The sequence below is a fragment of the Nansenia antarctica genome, assembly GCF_963989245.1.
Source record: "Nansenia antarctica genome assembly, chromosome: 1".
NCBI lineage: Eukaryota > Metazoa > Chordata > Actinopteri > Argentiniformes > Microstomatidae > Nansenia > Nansenia antarctica.
Window position 1 is genome coordinate 98284932 of NC_137674.1, and position 27686 is coordinate 98312617.

At 48.1% G+C, this 27686-nt stretch overlaps 1 protein-coding gene and 1 pseudogene across 2 annotated transcripts in view; both read left to right on the forward strand.

Moving 5' to 3' along the window:
* The window catches only part of LOC308154999 (VWFA and cache domain-containing protein 1-like), a 45217-nt pseudogene extending 43451 nt beyond the window's left edge, over positions 1-1766 (forward strand). Inside the window, exons 6-7 of the transcript in view lie at positions 1338-1489; positions 1684-1766. The product of the transcript in view is annotated as a VWFA and cache domain-containing protein 1-like (transcript). The remainder of the gene's footprint in view (positions 1-1337; positions 1490-1683) is intronic.
* Position 1767: 1 nt separating this feature from the next.
* Positions 1768-26439, forward strand: LOC308158768 (VWFA and cache domain-containing protein 1; the record flags this gene model as incomplete). Its single annotated transcript, XM_080532469.1, has 21 exons — positions 1768-1933; positions 2177-2326; positions 4541-4774; positions 5098-5247; positions 8316-8439; positions 8629-8746; positions 9779-9947; positions 10811-10953; positions 11679-11860; positions 12619-12729; positions 13622-13744; positions 14839-14938; positions 15095-15211; positions 15830-15990; positions 16593-16679; positions 19665-19781; positions 20222-20373; positions 20864-21025; positions 22269-22346; positions 23701-23802; positions 26186-26439. Exons 1-21 carry the CDS (start codon positions 1783-1785, stop codon positions 26437-26439), a joined length of 2985 nt encoding a protein of 994 aa, XP_080388595.1. The 5' UTR covers positions 1768-1782.
* Between the last annotated feature and the right edge of the window lie 1247 nt (positions 26440-27686).

Sequence of the window (27686 nt, forward strand, 5' to 3'; positions counted from 1 at the left end):
ATACAAATACAAAAAGACATCAAATAGGCGACACATTCAAATCCAAAATACATTTTAAAATACACACAATAAATTAAGGTTATCATTTCTGACATTGAACATGGCTTCCTTCTACGGGGGAAACCACGTGTGTGGGAACCATGTCCTCCTGGGTTGTTCTTGTGACACAGTTGTGGGTTGTGGGTTGTGACACAGAGGATATGATCACATGATGAACACCAGGAGAGGCTGGTGGAGGTAGAGGGACGTGGGAGGACAGGCTCGTGGTAAGGCATGGGTTCATTGAAATACCCGGCCGTTAGTTCCTTCCACACACACAGACACCCTGACCACACGTGGCCCTGGGCAGGAATGTGGACGGGGACCACTAAAGCCTCGTTGGAATCTCTCACCCACTGTTGTGGTTTCTGCGGTCTGCTATGGTGAAAGACATCTCTCTCTCTCTCTCTCTCTCTCTCTCTCTCTCTCTCTCTCTCTCTCTCTCTCTCTCTCTCTCTCTTTCACACGCAAACACACACACACACACACACACACACACACACCAACACTCACTGGAGCGTCCTTAAACCGTCCAGCTGGCTCACAACTATGAGAAAAATTATGTCGCTCGGCCTCGGCTCACTACAGAGATGGATGGGTCTTAATGAGCCTAGGCCCCCCCCCCCCCAACACACACACACACACGCGCACACCCTTCCCCCCGTATGTGCCTCCGAGTTCTAGCCGTACCGCACTGAATCACGCAAGACACCACATCCGAACAATGCAGTCTGAGACTGAGCTAAAGCTTCACCCCAATCAGTCTGCCCTACCAGATGACTCACTGCGGTCCAATGGCTGATTAGTAGCCTAGGTCGACTAGCAGACACAGGCACGTTTTTGGGAGTAGAGGAACTTTGACAAAGGGAATGGCCGGAACACCGCGGAGCCTCACCAAAGCAACACGCCCTGGGAAGGGGATCTCTTGTGAAAACAGTCGGGGGGAGAGAGAGCGCGGGCGGGCGGAAGGAGTGGGGAGCCACAGGGAGAGAGAGGGGACCGCACTGGGAACTCCCCGGCACAGCCCACCTAAGAAGCGGAGGGAATAGGGGGGGGGGATAGGGTTACCATCCCAGGGAGAGGAAAAAAAGAGAGTTCATGGTGTCAATAGGCTTCTCGTCTAAGCGTCAGGATATTGTGTTTATCTTGTGTTTTTGTGATGTGTGTGTGCGTTTGTGTGACTCGAATGTCTGTGTGTGATATTCACGGCTGTGCGTATTTTGTTCTGGCAGGTGTGTGTGTGTGTGTGTGTGTGTGTGTGTGTGCTATTCACAGCTGTGTGTGTTGTGTTCTTGCAGGCCTGTGTATGTGTCGGCGGTGCGCCCCCAGGCGAAGCACATCGTGGTGATCATCGACCACGGGGCCTCGGTCACCGACACGCAGCTCCAGATCGCCCGCGACTCGGCCCTCGTCATCCTCAACTCTGTAGACGAGCACGATAAGGTGAAGAGCACACCACACACACACACACACACACACACACACACACACACACACACACACACACACACACCTTCCTGCTTAATATAAATGGTATCACATACATACACACACACACACACACACACACACACCTACACCTTTCTGCTTAATCTAAATGGTAACGTGTGTCTGTGTCTGTGTCTGTGTGTGTGTGTGTGTCAGATCTCGATCTTGTCGTCAGCGGAGGCGGTCCGCTCCTGCTCCCTGGACCAGTGCTACAAGAGCTTCCTGTCCCCGGCCACTAGCGAGACCAAGAGGAAGATGAGCACCTTCATCTCCAACCTCAAGACCTCCGACAGCCCCACCCAGCATGCACTGGGCTTCCAGAAGGCCTTCCAGCTGCTCCGAAACACCAGCAACGTCACCCGGCAGCTCCCCAGTAAGAGCAGGGAAATGCACCATGGGAAATGCAGTCTTTACAAGTGCCGCTGACGCCCTAATGTTTGATCTTTATATGAATGAACAATCTTGTCTGTGGCAAAGAATGTGTTGTCTGGTGATCTGACCACCAGATGTAAAATGCGTCATTATCAATTTGGTTGAAAATAACAGCAGTGAAGCACGACTTCCAATATGCGAGAGCAAGGTTTTGTGGTCGAAGGACTTACTGTCATTTAGTTTCTGAGCTGTCTGCTGTGTTTCCGTCTCCTGTCAGACACAGACATGGTGATCATCTACCTGTCGTCTGGCATCACGTCCCGCGACGCGTCAGAGCACGAGAAGAGAGCCACCCTCAGCGTGGTCAAGGAGGAGAACCGCCACCTCAACAACTCGGTCATGATCCTCACCTACGCCCTCATGAACGGTAGGAACCCCCACCCCAGACCACCACCTTTGGATACAGTGTCATCACGTGCCATGTCATCTGTGGTCACAACCTCCAGATATGACTACACACGGTCACCTGTGGTCACCACCTCCAGATATGACCACACGCAGTATTCTGTGTTCGCCACCTCTAGATATGACCACACGCGGTCATCTATGGTCACGCCCTCCAGATATGACCACACGCAGTAATCTGTGTTCGCAACCTCTAGATATGAACACACACGGTCATCTGTGATCACTATCTACTCACTCACTAACTAACACAAGAGCAGAGCTCTGTCATAGAAGGTGAAAGTGTGTCCCAGGCACTACTGGACACACACAGCCACCCGGATGGAGGGTTGGGTTCTGGAGAGGTGCTCAAGGCCCTGAAAGACTGTTTTGTTTTTCCGTGTGTATCTGTTATGTGTCCACCCTCCCCCCTCTCTCTCTCTCTCTCTCTCTCTCTCTCTCTCTCTCTCTCTCTCTCTCTCTCTCTCTCTCTCTCTCTCTCTCTCTCTCTCTCTCTCTCTCTCCATTGTCCCTCTCTTCACCTGTCTCTCCTTCTCCTCCCTCTCCTTGTGTCACACACACACACACATACATTTTTTTATTCTGAAATTAAAATGAGGCACATCAGAGGGAGAGTCTGAGACCAAAGACTTCAAAGCGCACTGTGTGTCGTTGGAGGGACAGGCGGGGGGGGGCGCTTGTTTAAAAGGGTCCATGATGAAAAGGATGCAGAAATACATCATCATCTCAGTTGATTAGCATTGCATGCATAAAGTACTTGTAGGCTATTGTGGGCAGTTCAAAAGGTGTGCGAGCGTGCATGTGTGCGTGTGTGTGTGTACGCAAGTTTGTGCGTACGTGTGTGTGCCTTTTAATGAACTCCCTGCATCCCTGGCCAGATGTGAAATGTTGATAAAAAAAAAGGTGATCAATGTTTTCTTTTGGCATGTCAGCACTGATGTTTGAACCAAGACTGTTTGTTTGTTGCTGCCAGATGGGCCAAATGGTGAGAAAACTGTGAGAAAACCAGTTAGATTTGTGAAGACAGGAAGCCTCTCCATCTCAGTAAATGTCAATTACCTATCTAACCGTGCGTTGCGTAACAAACTCCCCACAGAATCGGCATAATGATTTGTTGTTGTGATTTTACAGAGAGCAGAACTAACAAGTCAAAGATGCTGCAGCACACAGCCATGGTGACTCCTATAAGTCCAGGGAAAACTGTTGCGCCTTGCTGTGTCCTTTTTCTTCCAATGATTGGTAGCAGGTGCGGTAGTTTCGAAAAATAGCGAGACAGTGAGAGTAGAGAAAGTCTAGTTTTATAACCATTTGGCCCATGAGAGTAGAGAAACTCGCACTCGGCATAAACTTTAAGGAAAAACTCCTTAGACAGAGATTTAGAAAAAAAAAATTGTATAGAGCATGACAAAATAAAGAAAAACATATTTTTCTAAATCTCTGTCTAAGGAGTTTTTCCTTAAAGTTTAGTTTCTCTACTCTCACTGGCTCCTGTAGTCCAACATCCCCCAGGAGTCTCTCTGAGACCAGGGTCCGTCTTTCAGGATGGGCCTGCTTACAAGGCACAAGAGAAACAAAACAAAATAACATGTCCAACTAAATTAATAAATAAATAAATAACAGGCCATACAATGAGTTGATAGAAGCTACAAGTGGATACTGTACAATAATGCAGTCCTTCTTGAATACCAGCATAGTAATTTGCCTCAGAGGCACGAGGGAATTCGTTCCAATACTGTGGTGAAAAAACTAAACTTAAACTAAACAGCTAGACCCTCAGCGTTGAGGCTTCCTCCTCCTAGAATGTAATCAGTGATCTGCCCCCCGTGTTGGCATGCCCCCCATGTTAGATCCTCTCTGAAAGGTTGTCAGATGCCACGCGTGCCCAGTGACAGCTGGGCTGGCATGCCGAGTCAATGACGTCTCCTCGGGCGGTCTGTCTGCGCTTGTGAAACCAAATCAGTGTCTAGAGACTTTATTATTATTCTTGTATCAGAATGTGTTATTATATTAGAAATATTGACTTTGCCAATACAATGACAAGCATGGTCGTTATGTGAATGTGAGACTGATGTGACTATGTCTCTCTCTCTCTTTCTTCTCTCTCTTTCACACACACACACACACACACACACACACACACACACACACACATACACACACACACACACACACACAGAGGGAGTAACAGGACTGAAGGAGCTGGCGTTCCTCCGGGACCTAGCGGAGCAGAACTCGGTGAAGTACGGCTTTCCGGACCGCTCGGCGCTGCCCGTGGTCAAGGGGAGCATGATGGTTCTGAACCAGCTCAGTAACCTGGAGACCAGTGTGGGCCGCTTCTACATCAACCTGCCCAACCGCATGATCGACCTGGCCCGCTTCAGCCTGCCCTACACGGACCCCATGGGAGACGGTGGGTTCACACCTGGCCCGACCACTGACCCAGGGTCAGACACACGCGCACACACACACACACACACACACACACACACACACACACACACACACACACACACACACACACACACTGTTGTGGTTGTTACAGTTGGAGCTGAGGGGACGAGAGCTGATCCTAACACACACACACACACACACCAAAGATAAACACACTAACACTCACACCAAAGATAAACACACACACACACACAAACACACGCACACGCATGCGCACGCAGACAGTGTTGTAAAGGGGAGGCTTTAACAAAAGTGCCCCCCCCCCCCCCCCCACCCCTCCAGGCTTCATCATGACGGTGAGTCGGCCGTGTTACTTTGGTAACCTTCTGCTGGGCGTGATCGGGGTGGACGTGAACCTGGCCTACATCCTGGAGGACGTCACCTACTACCAGGACTCCCTGGCCTCCTACACCTTCCTCATAGACAACAAAGGTACGCCCTCTTTCTCTTCTTCCTCCTCCTTCTCTTCCTCCTCCTTCTCTTCACTCCAGGGCATATTTGACTGACCCAGGCCTCGCCCTAAAAAGCCCTGGTTTTCCTGGTTTCCTTCTCTGGGTCATTCCAGAGTGTAGACAGCTTCTGGCACCGGCACCACACCGGTACACAGTTACCTACTGTAGGTCGCTGCCCGTCTGCGTTGGCCCGCCTGGGAGGTTCAGGCTGACTGGCACTGCCAGTCTGAATCAGTCAGGTGGTCAGAGAGGGAGAGTCATTCAGAGCACTTTACAAACCATTAGAGGGAAAGACATGTGGCACACACACACACACACACACACACACACACACACAGCACGCAGACGGATGGACGGACTGACTGACGGACAGGCCATGACATCAATTTAGCTGAGCAGGGCTCGCCAGGCCCTGGGGAACAGTGTGGACCTGTTCAGTGGACACACACGTATGCATATGCACACACACACATACTCACACAAGCCAAACACACACACACACACACACACACACACACACACACAGCTAGAAGGACTTGGCTTAATGTTTTTGCTTCTTTTGGCGTTCTAGCGTATTTAGGGCTTAGTTTAGACAAACAGCTTAGCTGTGTTTACTATTTATTTAAATTATTTTGTCTATCATTGAAAGTTACAGTGTATTGTCTAATCTGGGCGCTTTCTAGATAGATTTTTGGTGTTTGTTTTATGTAGCGAGTCTAAAGATGGTGCTGTTATAATGACTGTGTTGTCTTTTGGCTGTACTACACCTTGTAGGCTTAGTGTCACTGGACCCACAGCATGATTAATGACTCCTAATTAATGATAATTAATGATTCAAGTCATTAGGTGTGTTCTACCTAATAGGCCACTGTCAATTACACCCTACGTAAACACAATACACAGATGCACAGAGACTCTGTGTACAGCTCTCATGTACTGTACTCATGAGACTCACTGTCGAGTTAATGAGGTCAGAGATACTGTATATACCTTGTGTTTAGAGAAAGGGGAATTATCCCTCTCCTCTCTCCTCCCCTCCTCTCCTCCCTCTTCCCCTCCTCTCCTCTCTGCTCCCCTCCCCTCCTCTCTCCTCCCATCTCCCTGTGTAAGACTGAACACCTGCTCCCACCAGCTGGCAGCGGCTACTAGACCCAGACACCCTAGACCAGGGGTGGCCAACCCGCGGCTCGCGAGCCGCATGTGGCTCTTTGCCTGTCTCTGTGCGGCTCTTTAATCCATTCATTAAAAGTGCGTGGCTCGCTCTCTGTGTCTCAATAGGCGTCGCTTTGGTATGGCAATTCATGGCACTCGCCATACCTGGCTTAACATTTTTAAAAATCTGAATCACGTTTAGTCATTTTGGTGATTTTATCCACTACACACAACTATAACTCAAACCCTCCCGGCTCCATCTCACCCCACCAGCCAGGCGATGTAGTGGAGCACAGGGTTGCCAGACGGGATTGACAATTTCCAGCCCAACCAGTCTAAAAGCTGCCGAATCCACCCGTCCAGAGTGACCAAAAGTAGGCCTATCTGGCAACACTGGAGCGGGACATCGGTTCCTCAATAAACAAGCCATGAGTAACGTTAATGTTAAAACCTTGTCCACGATTCTCGTTCATTCAGGTGTGTTAAACAAACTGTATAAATTCCATTTACATAATGTTGGTTCAAATGTAACATATTAATGAACAAGTTCATGTCATGTTCTGTCAGTACAAACATGTTCTAATGTTATTTGAGTGAGTTCGCTAGTTAGCGAACATTAAAGATTACAACAGCTAGTTTACGTATGTCAACCATGTCTCTATTCTCAATAATTTCAGTAATAATTGTACCAAATTGGGGCCAGTAACACTGACTTGTGTGTGAGTAAGTTATATGTGTGTGCAAGCATGTTTTTGATATTATCAATCGTCTCACTTTTACTAGGTGAGCTGGTAAAACAAATATGCCAGGGGAAAAAAGGAAAATGGACATAAAGACCTCTTTTGGTCAAAGGGCAGCAGAGACAAGTACAGGGACACAGGTGAGGTCTAAATCTAGCGTTTTAACAGTGCAGTTAATTTAGAGTTGAGAATAGCTAAATCTGTTATGTTTTGTTTCTAAGGAGATTGAACCAGTCTGCCTGCTAGGAAAGATGTACTACCTGCATACTGTAGTTGTCTCCTTTATTCATTACCTTAATGTCACATAAGTAAATTGTATAGAAACAACTCACCAAAATTGACTATTGCACAACTGTTTTAAAAAAAAAAATCCACCGAGGGGGTTCAACCCCCCCACTCAGACCTTGCCATACCTTGCCTTTTGCTGAAATGACACCACTGGTCTCATAGCCTATTGGAAATGTATTGCGTGTGTGTGTGAATGAGCGCTTTTGTGAGCCTGCATGTTTGATGTGGCTCTTTCTGGTACCCCAACAATTTTTTGTGGCTCTTAGTCTCCGACTGGTTGGCCACCCCTGCCCTAGACCCAGACACCCTAGACCCAGACACCCTATTTTCAGACAGCCAGGGATCCTAGACCCAGACAGCCTAGCCCCAGACAGCCTAGCCCCAGACAGCCAGACAGCCTAGCCCCAGACAGCCTAGCCCCAGACAGCCAGACAGCCTAGCCCCAGACAGCCAGACAGCCTAGCCCCAGACAGCCAGACAGCCTAGCCCCAGACAGCCAGGGATCCTAGCCCCAGACAGCCTCATGGATCCGGGCCAAGACGTGTTTGTTTACCCTCCTTAAAATACACCCCCCTCCCCAAGCCTCTCAGGGGCTTCCACTGCTCCCAAAGCTATTACTGCTGCCCTCCTCTCCTCTCCCCCTGCCCTGCACCGCTCTGTGCTGCTCCCGGCCTGGAGAAGGGACCACAGTAGTAGGGGGAGGCCTTACCAGGCCGTACCCTGCTCAGGGAGCAGTAGCCCGTCTCAGGGATGAGAGGAGGTTGGCGAGGCCCCTGGGGTCCCACGGGGCTCCGTAGATGGCCTGCCAGAGTGATTGCTGATATGTTTCCTGATGATGATGATGATGATGTTGCTGTTGGTTTCCCAGGTTACACCCTGATGCACCCGTCGCTCACGCGGCCATACCTGATGACGGAGCCACCCCTGCACACTGACATCATCCACTACGAGAATATCCCAGGGTTCCCTGTGGTGCGCCACAACATACTCAGGTGACGGGGGTGGCGGGGGTTGGGGGGGGGGGGGTCAAGGGATCAAGATACTGCTGGTGATGTGTGTGTGTGTGCGTATTGTGTTTGTGTGTGTATGTATTGCATTTATATTTGTACATTGAAAATGCTGTGTGTGTGTGTTGCATTTTGGTTGCTAACACCCATGTCTGTGCTCCCTGTGCCCCCCAGCCTGCCCCTAGGGAGCCAGGTGATAGCCGTCCCCACCAACTCCTCCCTGTCCTGGCACACCAACCGCCTCCGAGACCCCAGCAGAGAGGCCTACAACGTCAGCTACGCCTGGAAACTGGTACACTACTACTCTCCTATGTGCCTCTCTCACTTTCTCTCTCTCTTTCTCTCTCCTTCTCTCTCTCTCTCTGACCATGTGCTACAGTCTCTCTCTCTTCCTTCTCTGTGTTCCTTCCTCCATCTCTCCATCTCTCTCCCCCAGGCCAGTCACAGTGGTTCCCACCCAGGTCTGTCACCTCCAATCAGTCTCCCTCACCATAACCCCCCCCCCTCTCACCGTTCCCTGACATGTTTTAGGAAAAATGAGAGAGGACAGCAAAAACATATACAGTAGCTGCATTTAGTCTTAAATATGCTATTTTTTCCAACTTGGCAGCTAGTTGGACTTCAGACAGAAGTCACCTTTTTAGCTGGGACTACTTTTTCAGACAGGTATTTTTTTTTTAGCCGGGACTACTTCTTCCGCCCTACATCTGTGTCCATGTGTAACTCGTCAATGTCGAAAGCCGAATAATAATTTTCCTGAACTAGTCTAGGAAAGTCTTGTGTCAGAGTGAAAGGGAGGGCAGTTGGGGGGTGGGGGGGGGTGTTACGGCCATGATTCCCACGCCACTCGGTCCCCTCCCTCCTCTCCTCTCCCCTCCCCATCTCTCCTCTCCCCTCCTCTTCCAGGCCAGCTCAGCATCAGTCAGGGTGTTTCATTTAGAAGTCGGGATGGTGGCGCTGAGTCACCCTGTCGTCGGCGCCGTCGTTAAGCACAGCACATTTATCTCATCGACAGCGGGAGGCCCCGGGGGGGGGGGGGGGGGGGGGGCGGCGTAACACACTCGCTGTGACACGCACACACACACACACTACACACACACACACACACACACACACACACACCTACGCTGTGACATCTGAGCATAAACACACTGGAGGAGAGGGCAGACAGGAGCAGGGGTGTGTGTGTGTAATGTCACTGTGGTTAATGAGACTGTTCTCTCTGTCCATCCATCCCTCTTTCTCTCTCTCTCTCTCTCTCTCTGCCCCCTCATCCTTCCCTCTGTCTCATGGGAACTGGTCTTACCTGTGTTCTCCCCTGCAGGTCCAGGACACGTCCTTCATCCTGTGCATCGTGTACGTGCAGCCGGAGATCCCCGTCAAGCACCTGAAGAACATGAACACGGCGCCCAGCTCCAAGCTGCTCTACCACCGCCTCGACCTGCTGGGCCAGCCCAGCTCCTGTCTGCACTTCAAACAGCTGGCCACCGTCGGTGAGAGGCTGGGACTGGGGGAGAGGGGCTGGGATAGAGGGACTAAGGGCAGGGGCTGGGATAGAGGGACTGGGGTAGAGGGGCTAAGGGCTGGGGCAGGGGCTGGGGTAGAAGGGCTGGGGTAGGGGCTGGGGTAGAAGGGCTGGGGTAGGGGCTGGGGTAGAAGGGCTGGGGTAGAGGCTGGGGTAGAGGGGCTAAGGGCAGGGGCTTGGGATAGAGGGACTGGGGTAGAGGGGCTAGGGGCAGGGGCTGGGTTAGAAGGGCTGGGGTAGAAGGGCTGGGGTAGAGGAGCTAGGGGCAGGGGCTGGGGTAGAAGGGCTGGGGTAGGGGCTGGGGTAGAGGAGCTAGGGGCAGGGGCTGGGGTAGAAGGGCTGGGGTAAGGGCTGGGGTAGAGGGGCTAGGGGCAGGGGCTGGGGTAGAAGGGCTGGGGTAGGGGCTGGGGTAGAGGGGCTAGGGGCAGGGGCTGGGGTAGGGGACTACTGTAGGAGCTGGGGGCTTGAAGCTGGGGAGTCAAGGGGGGCTTGGGCAGGGTTATAGAGCAGCTAGAGGGATGAGGACATTCTTCAATTTGAGAAAGGCTGGGCATGTACTCTAACTGTAGTTGATGAGAGTCATATGTGTAATCGTTTACTCACCCGTTTCTCTCTCTCTCCTCTCTCTCTCTCTCTCTCTCTCTCTCTCCCTCTCCCTCTCTCTCTCTCTCTCTCTCTCTCTCTCTCTCTCTCTCTCTCTCTCTCTCTCTCTCTCTCTCTCTCTCTCTCTCTCTCTCTCTCTCTCTCCCTCTCCCTCCCTCTCTCTCTCTCTCTCTCTCTCTCTCTCTCTCTCTCTCTCTCTCTCTCTCTCTCTCTCTCTCTCCCTCTCAGAGAGTCCTACGGTGATGTTGGCTGCTGGGAGTTTCTCCTCTCCCTACGAGCACCTGAGTCAGCCAGAGACCAAGCGCATGGTGGAGCATTACACCGCCTACCTGAGTGACAACACACGCCTCATAGCCAACCCTGGGCTGAAGGTACACACACACGCAAGCATCCACGCACACACACACTCACACTCACACTCACACACACACACTCTCACACACACACACACACACACACACACACACACACACACACACACACACACACTGCTGGATTTGATTGATTTCATTTTGGCTCATACTGTTTCTCAGAGCAGAGGCTGCCATCTAGTTACATAACCGTTTTAAATAAGATGTAATAAAACACTGAGGTTCCTCTGTCAGTCGTGTGCTCGTTGATTAAGCTCTGGTTCTCCATCTGCCATACACACTCTGCTGTGGTCACCACAGAGCCCCCCCCACACACACGCCACACCAGAACATCCCAACATAATGAAACACAATTTCCACTCAAAGGTTCTTCCACTTCTGTGTTTGTCTTTAAGACACAGTCCTTTTCTGTTTGGGTTGCCGGGGGGGGGGGAGGCTAGAGTTAGAGGTGTGTGTGTGTGTGTGTGTGTGTGTGTGTGTGTGTGTGTGTGTGTCGGTGTGTCGGTGTGTCGGTGTGTGTGTGTCGGTGTGTGTGTGTCGGTGTGTTGTGTCTGTCAGTCTGTCAGTCTGTCAGTCTGTCTGTCTGTCGGTGTGTGTGTGTGTGTGTGTGTGTGTGTGTGTGTGTGTGTGTAAAATTTGGGCCCTCCTGCAGCCCAGGCTCGTCCCTGTTCCCAGGCCAGTGTTAAAGGAACCCTGCTATGTCCCCTTCTTTGTCTCCTCCCCAGTCGTCGGTCAGGAACGAGGTAATGGCGACCAGTCACGTCACAGATGAATGGATGACACTAATGGAAATGAGTAGCCTCAACTGCTACATTGTGCGCCGTTACATAGCAACGCCCAATGGGGTGCTCCGGATTTACCCAGGCTCGCTCATGGATAAAGCCTTCGACCCGACCAGAAGACAATGGTGAGGTTTATTTAGGGAGGAGGGTGGGGGGGGGGGGGGATGAGAGGGGGCTGGGGGGGGGGCTTTGATATAGTTCCAGACTCCTAGGGAGCGATAGAGAGTTGAGTCCCCCTCTGTGGAGTTTTCTCTCTCTGTTTCTGGTTGGGAAGGAATTGGGAATGGTTTGGGACTGTTTCCAGGTTCACTGTAAACCCTTCTCGAGACTCTACGTGTGTGCCTTGACAAGACAACTCTACGTGTGTGTGCCTGACAAGACATTTGCAGTTCTTCAGGAGACAAATGTATTCTCCCCCTGAAATGTTCCAACAAATGTTTCAGTCAGGATATCACTTTTCGATAAGTTGCCTTTTCTCCTAGTCTTTTTAGTACCTTACTGTGCATGGCAGGTCTGGCAGGTCCCCCAAAAATGTTCAGTTTTTTTTAACTTTAAGTGCTCTGGGTTTGTGAAGAAGCCCTATAAGAATAAAATACATAATTAATGAGTTTGTCTGATTCATATTTAAGTGGCATTTTCAACATAGATGTACACAAAAACAGCAGAAACCGAAAACAAAAACTGGAATGAAAAACATTAAACAGTGGTGCAGAACTGGCGGTATAAATACAACACTGTTACAATTTAGACAACTGGAGACATCGTTACTACAACATTTCAAATTGGCAAAAAATGTGTTGTTATGACCTAGCCTGTGATGTCATGGTGTAAGTGTTGGCCGTTGTCTTGAACTGTTTAACCTTTGACCCATGTTCCCCTGTAGGTACCAGCACGCGGTGGCCAACCCTGGCCTCATCACCTTCACTGGACCTTACCTGGATGTGGGAGGAGCCGGCTACGTGGTCACCATCAGCCACACCATCCACGCCTCCAGGTAGGGGGAGGAGTCCACTACCACACTGCGATTGGTTCAAACCCACAAAAAAAAACACCAGGCTGTGATTGGGTGAAACCCCGCTTGTGTATGCTCTCTCCCAGGAAATGATCACGACCGAATTCAACTTAATTCACTATGACAACCTTGACAGTCGCTTACTGGAGACTGTTGTTGTCATTGTCGATATTCCAGTTCAGAGTCTCCTACTTTTTTGGGCACTTTATTGAATTGAGGAAATGATCTAAACCATTAGAAATAGAATCAGGCAACACTTTTCAGTCATTCCATTTTTGTTGCTCGAAGAAGCCCTTTATTCCTGTCAGTGTTGGTGGCGTTTCATTATCTCTTGTGGTACAGATGACACAAACATTAAAGATGTAGTGTGAAATATCTGCCAGGAAACTGTGGGGGTTTGTTGAGGCATTGATCTGAATTGGTGCAATGGCCCCCGGATGTCACCTGTGTCTGCTCACAAGACACCTTTTCATCTCCATTTTGAGCTTCAGACTGAAGACAATCAATGGAAACTGTTACAGAGTCGGTGGATTAAGATTGATAGATACTTATCTCTGAGGCTTGCAGGCACTGCAACACACACACACACACACACACACACACACACACACACTCACACATACACACACACACACACACACACACTCTCTGATAAGGCAGACTCAGTCAGGGTGTTTATGCCGGTTCTGCCCCAGTGAACATATCCTGCGGCGTCTGCACAGCTCTCAGACGGGAGGTGTGTGTGTGTGTGTGTGTGACTTTTTTTTTTTCTTCATCCACACACACAAGGGAAGGTGTTGAATATGAAATGTGTTCTATTAAATAATTGTGTGTGTGTGTGTGTGTGTGTGTCTCTCTCTCTCCCTGTCTCTAGTTCTCAGATGGCCTCTGGCTATGCGGTGGCCGTGATGGGCATAGACTTCACCCTGCGCTACTTCTACAAGGTGCTGCTGGACCTGCTCCCCATCTGCAACCAGGACAAGGGCAACAAGATCCGGTAGGTTCTTCTTCTCCGGGGTCTTCCTCCTCCCTCTTATGGTATAGGCGTCTGTGGCATTAGTTCAATGGTTTTTCCTGAAGGATGCCCCACTGAGAGTGTTTGAATAAAGCTATGCCAGATTGAGTGGTACATTCACCGAGTCCTCCAGCATCCCAGCATGCCCTCTGCTCAGTTAGAGGAGCCTGGGGAAGTCCCATAGAGGCAGAAATCAACTTTGTGCCCACTATGAAGAAGAGGAGAGAGAGAGGGACAAAAGGAGATAAGCTGGTTATAATTACATTCCAAAGACATCCTGTTATGGTAGATGGTGCTGCTGCTTCACTACCCCCCCCCCCCCCCCCCTCCCTCCCTCCCTCCCTCTCTTTCTTGCACTCTTCACAGTCTGGGTCTCCCTTTGTCTTTCTCCTCCTTTTATTGCTCTGTATTTCTCTCTCTCTCTCCTCCACCTCCTCTTTTTCTTTCTCTCTCTCTATCCATCCAATACCTCCTTTCTCTCTCTCTCTCTCTCTCCCTCTCTCTCTCTCTCTCTCTCTCTCTCTCTCTCTCTCTCTCTCTCTCTCTCTCTCTCTCTCTCTCTCTCTCCCCATCTTGCTTGTTCAGTGGCCATTAAACAGGATTAGCCCAGGGGAGTGGGGTCTGAATGGCCGTGTGTTTGGCAGAGTGGGTTAGTGGCGGGCCTCAGGACAATCCTGGGAGCGGAGCCGGCAGTCGGGCCCATGCGGTGCTCCTTTACCCACTCATCCACTCTGGGCTTAAACCTCCATTGTGCCCAGATCAGATGGATTTCAGTTCTGAAGGTGTTCAGGTTATTTGTTTTGTGTGTATTTAGACGGGGTAGTACTATTCCCTTCAAGGTAATTCGATAAGAGTCCCCTACAGAAGGAGGGATAAGCCTTAATTCCTCTGAAATCATGTTGGCTTTAGTGCTTACTTTCACTGTTTGTTATTATTCAGCGATGTGACTTTTTCATATCGTTTGTTCTTGGGTGCAATCGTGTGAGTATTTTCGGAAAGGATTGCTGGGTTTGTGCTGATGTGTGTGTGTGTGTGTGTGTGTGTGTGTGTGTGTGTGTGTGTGTGTGTGTGTGTAGGTGTTTCATCATGGAGGACAGAGGATACCTGGTGGCCCACCCCACCCTCATCGACCCTAAAGGCCACGCCCCTGCAGAGCAGCAGCACATCACACACAAGGTACACACACACACACACACCCTGGACACGCCCCCTCGATGCTATCTCTCTCCCCCTCAGCTGTTCTATAGTCACCTTGAGAATGTATTTCCTCATTCCACTGACTCCCCCCCCCCTCTCTCTCTCTCTCTCTTATTCTCTTTCTTCCCTGATCAGGAACCGCTGGTGGCCAATGACATCCTCAACCACCCAAACTTTGTCAAGAAGAACCTGTGCAACAGCTTCAGTGACCGTACGGTCCAGCGCTTCTACAAATTCAACACCAGCATTGTGGTGAGTGGAGACAGACAGGCATTCAAACAAGCAGACAGGCATGCAGACAGGCATGCAGACAGACAGACAGACATGCACATAGTTGAGAGTGTAATTGTTCATTCCGTTTCTCCACCCTTCAGCTGAACTAGGCATTAACATGGTTTTAAAAGAATAGGATCAGTCTCAGCATGAGCTATTATAACACCAATCCATTCCATGTCAAATCCATTTGAGGAAGTGCACATACACACAGGTGCATACTTCAGGAGAAAGCTGGAGAAATGAAAGAAAATAGGTATAATCCAGTATAATCCAATGGCCAGGTTTGTGATTATCCAAGTGTTATAGCACCACCCGGTGGTGTTAAATGGTTACTGCATACTTGATGTTCTGCTAATGCTGCAAAGATAAATCAAATCAAATCAAATCAAAATCAAATCAAAAATGCTCTCTGTGAAGCATCAGTAACACAACGTATGTGTTTTCTCTCTCTCTTTCTCTCTTTCTCTCTTTCTCTCTTTCTCTCTCTCTTTCTCTCTTTCTCTCTCTCTCTCTCTCTCTCTCTCTCTCTCTCTCTCTCTCTCTCTCTCTCTCTCTCTCTCTCTCTCTCTCTCTCTATCTCTTCCTCCTCCTCAGGGTGACCTGACTAACCTGGTCCATGGAAGCCACTGCTCCAAGTACCGGCTGACCCGGATCCCCGGCACCAACGCGTTCGCTGGCATCGTCAACGAGACGTGTGATTCGCTGGCCTTCTGTGCCTGCAGCACCGTGGACCGCCTCTGCCTCAACTGTCACAGGTCAGACGGACATGGACAGACACACGGCTCAGGGGACATGGACAGACACACGGCTCAGGGGACAGGGACATACACACGGCTCAGGGGACATGGACAGACACACAGGTTAGGGGACAGGGACAGGGCTCAGTAGACAGGGGACAAGGACAGACACAAGGGTCAGGGGACAGGGACAGACACGGCTCAGGGGACAAGGACATTCACACTGGTCAGGGGACAAGGACATTCACACTGGTCAGGGGACAGGGACATACACACTGGTCAGGGGACAGGGACAGACACATGGGTCAGGGGACAGGGACAGGGCTCAGGGGACAGGGATTGGGTCATGGACAGAGACAGGGACATGGACTGCTACAGGTCAGGGACAGGGACATGGGCTGCTACAGTGTCAGAGACAGTGTCAGGGCACTATAACTGCACTAGACTGGACAGAAGACATTAGTAGGAATTTTGAAGTGTTTGATATTGTTACTGTGTAAGAATGTGTACTGTAACATGAATTTCAAACTGTTGCATGCACATTAGAGAGTTCCATGGTCCTAATGTTGCATGTCTGACCACTCAGAAGACTGACTGTCATTTCTCTGTGTGCTCTACAGAATGGAGCAGAATGAGTGTGAGTGCCCGTGTGAGTGCCCCCTGGAGGTCAACGAGTGTACAGGCAACCTCACCTATGCTGAGAACAGGTGAGAGGGGCATTAATCACTATCATTGGGTTGGTTAATGAGAGTAGTAGAGAGGTGTTAATTCTCGAGGTTGGCTGTACCTTCGACCACAGCCTGGAGGAAGCCTTTTTAACCAAGTTGCTGAAATATAAGCAGCTCAAGCTGAACATCTCACAACTAGGCTACAAGTGTCAACTTTTAGTTTTCATTTTTGGCAGCCTGGGTCATGTTCACAAGCTGGTGGTTAGGGGCCTTCAGATGACCCACATCTCCAAGAGAAAGGCTATACAGTTAGCAAGGTATTGCTCTATATCTGCTATTATCGGTAGCTGCTCAATATGGAGACGGCGTTGCTTTTTGTACCCTTAGAGTAGATCTAGTTGTACAGTAATGCTATTGTATCTGTTAACCCACATTTGAAACATCCTCTGTGTTAATATTGTATGTATTGATGGTTGCTGTACAGTCACAAGCGTAAATGAATGACTCCCAATGAGTGTGTGTGTGTGTGTGTGTGTGTGTGTGTGTGTGTGTGTGTGTGTGTGTGTGTGTGTGTGTGTGTTAGGGCTGCACGATTTGGGAATGAAATCTAATTGCGATTTTTCTGACAGATATTGCGATAGCGATTCAATTTGCAATATCATTTTTAAAGTGATCTAACGGAAGTATATTGTAAAATGCGGCCATATCTCCGGTTAGGAAGGTCGTATCAACATGCATTTTGTTTGTACGTGTTCAGGGGCTCTCTCTCTCTGGTGTGCCGACACCGTCCTGCTCTCTGACATTTTTCAGCTCTCTGACATCTCTCAGACATTTCCAATGAGCGAGGGTTTGTTCCAATGCTTCAATCCACTGTCCATGTACTGTAAATCTATCATTATGGTATTACCATGAAGCCCAATTCTAGCAGAATAAGAATATCTACTATAAGTAAAATAATAAAGTGCATCCAGTTAGCTCTTTAGCTGACAAGTGTGCAAGCAGACTAGGGCTGCCACAAACGATTATTTTCATAGTCGACTAGTCACCGATTATTTTAACGATTAGTCGACTAATCGGATCATAAATTACAGCTTATCGCACAATTACTCAATCGCTCTTATTTAGCTATCATCTTCTAAATCAGCTTCTAAATTTAGCTTGAAGTTGTTAGTTGTTGTAGGCATGTGCTAACTAAAAATAAAGACAATTAAAATGATTGTTCACTCAAAAATAGATATTTTAATGAACTTTGCAGATTTATTTCTGGCATCACTTGCATGTAATGTAATGTAAAGAGTAGTAGAGGGTGCAAACTGCTGAGTAAAATGAGGTAGGCTAGGCACTAGGCAACCAAAAGAATACAAAAACAAAAATAAATACTTGTACAGAGTACAAAAGTTTTGCTTTGCTTCACTCATCTCATAGTAGAACGCGCCTTCTTAGCACTGTAACGTTAAGACAACATTTTTAGCTATTTGATAAGTATCGCTTTGATGACAACGTAAAATAATGTAAGAAGGCTTTTAACGTAACGATATCGTTAGCCAATAACAAGCTAACTAGCTTACCGAGACGAGCCATCGTCTTCCTCGTCATCTGCCACAACGTGCTTCCTTTTTAGATGCTCGCGCATCAGACGTGCTGCCATGATAAGCGAGTTCAGCTTTGCAAATTTTACATTTTACATTCTTTTTTTCAACGTTGTGGTTGAAATGCTCCCACACTTTAGAGGTACGAGGACAGGAAGACATTTCTCTGTTTGTTTTTCCGGGGAAGTCACGTGTGCCCCGGATGACCGACACTGCGCATGTACATCAAAGACACTGGGAGACGCTAGCCAGTGGCAGCTTCAGGGAAGAAAAACGAATGCTTATCGAATGAAATGAATGGTCTTTATTGTCATTGATATAGTACAGGTACCAAACAACGAAATTTGGGAGGGGGGGCTCCCCTGGTGCTAGGCAAAAAAAAAAAAAAAAAAAAACGCTTATTTCAGCTCCAAAAAAACATGCGACTACGGCGATTACCAAATATGTCGGCGACGATTTTGGTAGTCGACGTCGTCGTGACTAGTCGACTAATCGTGGCAGCCTTAAAGCAGACTAGCTCATCTAATCACATCTGAGCTAGCTAGCTAGCTTGCTAGTTCTTTGACACTATTCACACCATGGAACTATAATCAGACACTTTCTAGTCACGATAATAATGACCAATTTGAACCAACTTTCTCTGCCAGAACACTCAGCAATTATATTTGTTAACGTTTCAACTTGCTTACTTTCATCTGCAGACATCTCACCCTGCAAAAACTCTCGCTTAATCGTGCAGCCCTAGTGTGTGTGTGTGTGTGTGTGTGTGTGTGTGTGTGTGTGTGTGTGTGGCCACAGGCGCCTCACTCGGTTAGTCATGCAGCTCAGTCTCCTCATTAGGACAGTCACTCTCATCTCATCCACCCTTGTTTGTCATAATAATCATATTGCTGGGATTCCTCACACACACACACACACACACACACACACACACACACACACACACACACACACTGCAACACCCTGACACACAAACACACACACACACACACACACACACAAACACACACACACCTTTCAGTCATTTCACTCTACTGTTCCACTCAGTGACTCCACCACAACCTGCCTGTCTGCGTCTCTGTGTGACAGGACAGAGGGAGGCTGTTGAACAGATCCTCCACAAAGCTGTCCTTCAGTAGTGACACATTGATGTTGTCCCTCTGTTATGATTGAGCTCTTTCGACAACCTGACTCTTAGATGCTAATTGCCTCTTTATTTTAGATGTTGTGAACATGTAATTAGCATTTCAATGACTGCCAGTGGTCTCGTTGTTTTGTTTCGAACGACGTATGGTGAGGCGATGCACTTAGAGCTGTTTTGATTGTTGACCGTTTGTGTACATCATTGATGCTGCGGCCATGTTTATTGCAGTGGCGTTACCGTGTGGTACGTGCTCATCGCTCTAGTGTGACCGTGTGTGATGGTGTTTTGCAGGAATCCCAGCTGTGAGGTTCACCAGGAGCCCCTGTCCCTGACCGTGATCGATCCCAGCCTGCAGGACACACTGCCCCAGTGCATCAACACACGCTGCAGCCAGCGCTTCACCAGCAGGTACGGACCACAGCGCCACTCGGTGGACACCTCAGGGAAGGACAAGGCCCAATAATACTAGACAATCTCTAGACCAGGAGAAAAAGTTAACTGTCAGGCTGTGTATGATTCAATGTTATTGAACAGTGTATGTGATGGTGTTCATCAGAAATATTGAAACCAAGAGATATTGTTAAGTGTCAACCTGTTGGATACCTTGGGGGATAACAGGGCCCAGTAATACTAGAATATAATAATCCTCATAAAGAGATACATTTGTCAGTGTCTGTCATAAAGTAACTGAAGTTGAACAGATGGGAGTTCATCTCTTATTGTTTCAGAATATCTTCTGTGAATATCAAATCACAAGATATGAAAAACACGATTCTGTGAAGTAAATCTCCCTAAAAAATGTCTGTTAGACCCGGTCTCTAACTGTTCTCATTGGTGTCCACCCACAGTGACTGTTTTGGGGTGCTGGACTGTGAGTGGTGCATGGTGGAGAGCGATGGGAAGACCCACCTAGACAAGCCATACTGTGCCCTCCAGAAGGAGTGCTTCGGGGGCATCGTGGGGGCCAAGAGCCCCTACATGGATGGGATGGGTAACCTGGGTGAGTAGAGAGAGTTAGTACAGTGTCTTTATTTTGCAAGTTGTGACCGGTTTCTGGTTCCACTCTGGGTCTCGCAACGTGGAAGACACAAGCCTCTACCATTAGACGAAGTGAATGTCTTCAACGTCCCAGGCCTGGTCTACCCCCATTGCCATTGTCGATTCTGATTCTGCCGATACAGGAATCTGTTTTTAACACATCGTTAGCACTATCTGGCACGGAGTGCAACGTATCAACCAGTGGCAGCAACATGCAGGTCGTCTACCATTTAGAATCCACGACGTTGCATTTCGTTTGACTTTGTTTGTCACATTTTAAATCGATAACGTGCTACTTTATCAGCTTTCGAACGGGTACCAGGTATTGTAGCATGTAGTCTGAGCGCTTGAATACTGTACAGAATGAAACAGATTGTTGCGGGCGTATTTGAGAGATCTTCCCCCTCATCTCTCTCTCTTTCCCTCTTTCTCTCTCTCTCCTTTCCCCCCAGACGAAGAGGTGGCATCTCTCAACATGATCAAGAGTGCGCCGGTGGGACCGGTAGCCGGGGGCATCATGGGATGTATCATGGTTCTGGTGTTGGCCGTGTACGCATACCGCCACCAGATCCACCGCCGCTCCCACCAGCACATGTCCCCTTTGGCCGCCCAGGGTAAGACACCTCTACATGGCTGTTAGCTTAGCATACGTACTGGACGTGACTGTTAGCTTAGCATACACTTGTGTAATGGACTTGACACTTAGCTTAGCATACACTCACGTACTGGTCTTGACTGTTAGCTTAGCGTACACTGACATACTGGACTTGACTGTTAGCTTAGCATACACTCCATAGACTACAGTTTCAATGTCTACATCTGTAAATATGTCTTTTTTTTTCCCCATTGATCTCTCTCTCTCTCTTTGTTATTCTCTTGCCACGGCAACAATGTGACAGATACATTTCCATCTTGCTTATGTTGGGATCAAAGTCGTGTGAAATGACATTTCAAATGACTATTTAAAGTTACTTTACATAAAAAATAAATAGATAATACGTTGTGGAGAAAATAGGTGAGCCTATTTTCTCCACAAATCTTGTATGTTTTCGCTGTTAGCTTACCATTCACTCCTACAAAGAGCAACTATCCAGCAAGCTGGATAATAATTGAAGTATTTGACTATTATAGCCTATGGCCTTGGATGCTTCCACTCAGACTGACTTCAGTTATGTAGACATTAAATATTCTTGCGATTCTATCGAGACTCTGTCTTAATCTGTAACATCTTATGAGGACACTTTGAAATTAAGGTTTTTCATTAGATACCAACTGAAAAATGTTAGGCTCCAGGCCAGACAGTAATTACCTCGATATAGCCTATGGAGCTCTCAGCCTTGATAATGCAAGGGGCTGCTGTGGGAATGATTGAATTAAGTAAAGTTCTGTACTCAGTGGCTGACCTTTACACACACACGCACACACACACACACAGCAGCCAAGCCTGGTGTTAATGAGACAATTATTAACAGGTTATTAGCACTGACTGAAGAGCTAATTGAAAGCAATCAACATTGCTAACAGTTATCGTCAGCTAGAGCTTTACTGCTGCAAAGTAGAGCCAGTAGTTCACATGTCCGTCTCTTCAGATCTCTTCTACCCACCTCTGGACCTATCAATCCCCTAATGCTTTGCTTTTTCGTAGAAATTGTCTTCTGAATTTGTACACCTCACAAACTTAGATCATCATCGTTATTGTTGAGTTTATCTAATTATTTTCCCCTCCCCCTCCCTGTTCCACTCTATCTCCCTCTCCACATCCCACTCTCTCCCTCTCCACCTCCCCCGCCCTCTCCACATCCCACTCTCCCTCCCCCTGCCTCTCCACCTCCCTCTTCATCTCAACCCCCCCTGCAGAGATGTCAGTCAGGATGTCCAACCTGGATAACGAACGAGATGAGAGAGACGAGGACAGTCATGAAGACAGAGGAATCAGTAAGTGTTGCGCTTGAATCTGGATGTTGCTTTGAACTGGGTTCAATGTATTCTCGTCTTCAATTAAATTCAAACAACATTATTCGTCTCCTTGGAGTTCAGACGCATAGGAACGACAGGCACATAAATAAATAGACAAGAACAGAGACAATGACGTAAACGGGTCATTTTTTTTATACGGTGCCATTTGGACTTCATAACTTTTGAAAAATAAATTGTTGATTATATATGTTAATGTTCTATTATATAAAGAACATATCTAGCTTGCTGAAAAACATAGTGGTCGAGCTCAGGCATCTACATTTTATTTTATTTAGAATACCCTCTGTAGTTGAATAGGGCGAGTGTCTCCAGAACAGAGTGGACACATAACAGGGTGGACACTAACAGGGTGGACATTTTGAGTTAAATGAGCATAATGCCTAGAATGACCATGAATATTTGATGAGGAATCTAATTTGCACTAAATACTTTTTTTGAAATTATTCAATTTGATTGATCTCCTCAATATTTAGGCATAACAGGGTGGACACGTTATGATCAACCACATTAAACTCATTGGATAAAAACATAAAAATCAGATGGTAAAAGAGGTAGAAAATCACACAGCTTACCACATTTGAAATCCCCTCCACTGATGTGATGTCACCTCATGAGAGTGATGTGATTGAGAAATATGTTTTTCTTTTAAAAGGGACATTAACACAGCATAACAGGGTGGACAGTGATCGCAGGGACAAGCATTATTGTAAGCAAAACCTTAATTTTTTGTACAAAATAAAAACAAAATGGATAAAAACTATATTTGATTTCAATAGATATTGATCAGGAAAATGAAATAATAATAACATATTTGGAAATGTATATGTTTTTAATAGTTATTTTTGGGATTGAAGTTGAATGAACAACACTGGGGACATCCCAAATCCCATGCAAAATCCAATTTACATCTTTAACCAAAGCTTTTAAAATGTAGAAAACAACAACTTAGAAGCCCATATCATTGTATTCATAATAAATAACAATTGACTATACATGAAAAACCTAATGGAATTAGTATTTGTCCAAATTTAGACAAAATACAACATGATTTAGTACTGGGGACGGAAAAGGCACCGTATAAAAAAAATGACCCAATTACGTGCAGTGCCCATAAATATGATGAGTAGAAATATATGTTGTAGAATATTGCAGTCCTGAACCTGGACATTCTATTACCTACATTCTACATTATATATTATTATTATTATTATCATCATTATTATCATTATCATTATTAGTTGTAGATGTGTCTGGAACTGACCTGTCCTGTCCTGACCTGACCTGTCCTGTCCTGTCCTGTCCTGTCTTGCAGTCAGTAACACGCGGTTCATCGCCGCGGTGATCGAGAGACACACTCACAGTCCGGAGCGCAGGCGGAGGTACTGGGGCCGGTCAGGAACGGAGAGTGACCACGGTAAGACCACAACACGGTGACCGCTGAGCTCCTTTTAAAAACCGCATCATGAGAATGAAGAGGGGGGGGGGGGGGGGGTGTAGTGAATGTCTAATATAATTTACTGAGGGTGGTGGTGAGGTGATGGACAGACAGACATAATTTACTGAGGGTGGTGGTGAGGTGATGGACAGACAGACATGATGTTGCTAAAGGGGGTTGTATAAACCAAACTGATGTGTTACGTCAGATACAACGCCTCATGTTCATATCCAGCTTCAGAGGTCAAAGATGTGCTCAGACACACACACACACACACACACACACACACACACACACACACACACACACACACACACACCCTATACACCACCTTCATGTTCCATTTCTCCTGCCTGCAGATGAGAGCCTCCTGTATATGTTGTGTAACTGATGATTTTATATATATATGAGAGAGAGAGAGAGAGAGAGAGAGAGAGAGAGAGAGAGAGAGAGAGAGAGAGAGAGAGAGAGAAAAAGCAAGCACTACAGGGCAACTCAGAAAGTTGGCTGTGTTTCTCTGCTCTGTCAAAGGTGGCCTCCCACAGTCACACTCATACAGCTGGAGGGCTCTGTTAACACTGAACTGGTTCTGCTTTCACACACTCAAGGATTTTATCCTGTGTGCTCTGAGTCACTCCCAACCAACACAGAAACACACACACACACACACACGCCACACTGATGTATGGCTGCCTGCAGGCTAACAGAGAGGCCCTGGTATTGGATTTAGTTGTACAGCCTTTTTCTTAGAACCATCTAGCTTAAACTATCTTGCCTCCACCCCAGCACCCCCCCCCTCCAAGAGTGGATTTTGTCTGCGCCATTACCCAAGTCACAACTTTTCAAACCTCCCTGCGTCGGGGGGCCCCCATCTCTGCTGTTCGTGACCTTTAGCTGTGGGATTACTTCTCTCACCTCTCGCGCTTCTCATGAATCCGATGACGAGATGCAATATCTGCGACACCGTTGTTCTTATTAACAAGGGCTTTTATTTAAGAGATGGAGTTGTCGGAGGCTCCGTGCTAGTTCAGCTCAGGAGGGAAGCGCCCCGTCTCAGTGCTTCAGTTGGCATCTCTCTCTCTCCTCTCTCTCTCTCTCTCTCTCTCTCTCTCTCTCTCTCTCTCTCTCTCTCTCTCTCTCTCTCTCTCTCTCTCTCTCTCTCTCTCTCTCTCTCTCTCTCTCTCTCTCTCTCTCTCTCTCTCTCTCCTCTCTCTCTCTCTCCTCTCTCCTCCCAATTCTTCCTTGGATGTCTACCCAAACGTCCCCAAGGACAGTTTTTAGAGACACTTTTTTTCCCAAAACCTCAACACGGCTCTCAGAAGCACGGCTAGATAACAGCTTTGTACAAAGCAGTACCCCCACCCCCTCTCTGTCTCTGTCTCTCTCTCTCTCTCTCTCTCTCTCTCTCTGTCTCCCACACTCTCTCTGTCTCCTACTTCACAACCACAGTTAGATCCTCTGCACTGCCCACTCCTAGGCTCCTGGCCTCACATTCAGAAACCAACGTTTCTCCTTTCTCTGTTCCAGTCTTCAGAAGAGAAAGCATGCTTTGGTCTGTTGGTATGAGACGGCCCGGGGGTATCCCAGTGTGGAGCTTGTTTGGTTGTATCAGAGGCAGAGGTGTTTTAGGATGTTTTAATGTCAGTGATCTGATGGGGGCAGGTTGGAACGAGAGAAGGCGTTTGGAGATGGAGGATTTCGAAGGAGTGTAGGCACTAGGCAGTCCCCGTTGCGCGCACATACACACACAGACACACACACACACGCACGCACACACACACACATCGCACACTCTCTCTCGCTGTGCTTTCTCTCGCTGTCTGCGCTGCAGGGGCAGAAACCTTCCCACTGTTCATCCATCAACACATCCCTGTGTATGACATATACACACACACACACACTCCCACACTCACACAGGTGTGCGCACACACACATACACATGCATGTATTCACACACACATACACTCACTCACACATACACATGTGCACACACATACTCATGTTTCATCAAGAGAAAAGATTGAACACAAATGTGATTAATGAGGTGTTGGGGCTAGGATGGTTATTCCCTAACCTGTAATTATAGAAAGATGTTAATATACTCTAGTGTGTCATGTTGCTCAATCTCCACAGAGGTTTCTGCTACACTGTAATATAGGGCAGCTGTGCGGATGAAAACGACAGTGTTGACGATCACAAAACACTTCCCATTTCTATTTCTGTGCCAATGCCATTGTTCTTCTCTGTGTTTGTGACAATATGTTTTGTGACAGTGTTCCAGAAGATGTATTTTTAGTATTTATAGTGTGTGTGTGTGTGTGTGTGTGTGTGTGTGTGTGTCTGTGTGTGTGTCTGTCTGCAGGCTACAGCACCATGAGTCCGCAGGAGGACAGCGAGAACCCCCCCTGCAACAACGACCCCCTGTCGGCAGGCGTGGACGTGGGGAACCACGACGACGACCTGGACCTGGACACGCCCCCGCAGACGGCGGCGCTGCTCAGCCACAAGTTCCACCCGTACCGCCACCCCCACCCGCACCACCACCACCCGCTCCACCAGCACACACACCACCTACAGGCCGCCGTCACCGTGCACAGCGTGGACGCGGAGTGCTGATCCACACCCCCCACCCCCACCACCCCCACCCTGACCACCCACAGGCCTCCTCCAGCCCCCCCCCCCCGTGATCATCTCTCACCTCTGGCCACAGCACAGTACAGTATGTCTCCTCACCCCCACCACCACCACCTACACCACCACCATGCAAGCTAACAACTAGGGGAACAAAACAGAACCCTTGCTGTGGAATACCTGCTGAGGAACCCTCCTTTGAAGAACACACACTCTGTGTCTCTTCAGGAGGACTGTTATCTCTGTCCAGTGGAGGTCTGTTCAGAGTACGAGCCCAGTGGGAGCGGATGGAGGTCAGGGGGCTGTCTGTATTTCAAAGGGGGGTGGGATCTTGTAAAACGTGTAAACAAAGCATCTCAGATTTATAAGAAGATAAAAGAAAAAGATTTTAAAAAAGAAGAAAGGATTATTTTTCTACTATTTATTAAACTGGATCGGAGACGGACGAGAGAGAGAGAGTGGCTGGAGCTGAATGGACTCAGAGAGTGACAGATGGACCGCAGAGTGCCTCTGACCATGCGCGCTCCCCCTCGCTTCCTGTTCGAGAACACATCGCGTCCTGTGTCGCCGCGAGCGACGAGGAACGTGGATGTTATCCAGCACATTTCTGTGACACTTGCGTGCCAAAATAGTCATTCGTTTGATTGTTTCAGTTGAGAATCAGAAATCCTAGTGTTATTTTGTGAAGCTGCAACGGCTTACCGCTGATTCTGAACCATCGGAACCATACAGTTACAGCTATATCAAGATGGAGAGAGTTTGAAAGGGGCTCATGCCACCTCGTAAACACCAGTGAATGGTCGGGGTTGACTCGTGGCTGTTGTGGTGAACAAGGAAGAAGCACACTGGCTCCCTAGGACCCTGGCAAACATGCCCTGCCCAGAGACTCAGAGAGACACAATGTGCAGTGGCCATGGGTGTTGTTGCCCTCTTTCTGCCTGAGTAGAAACCTAGCAGACGGTGGGATTGGTTATCTGACCCCCCCCACACACACACACTAGCAGCAGCGGAGTAGGACCTATCTGTAGAGAGAGAGAGAGAGAGAGAGAGAGAGAGAGAGAGAGAGAGAGAGAGAGCTGCTGGGTTTGTTAAAGCCGCAGCCATCTGTGTTCTTCTGTGGTCAATCAATCAAAAACAATCTTCTGTACACTTCTCTGGAGCAACTATAAGTGTGTGTGTGTGTGTTGTGTGTGTGTGTGTGTGTGTGTGTGTGTGTGTGCGTGTGCGTGTGC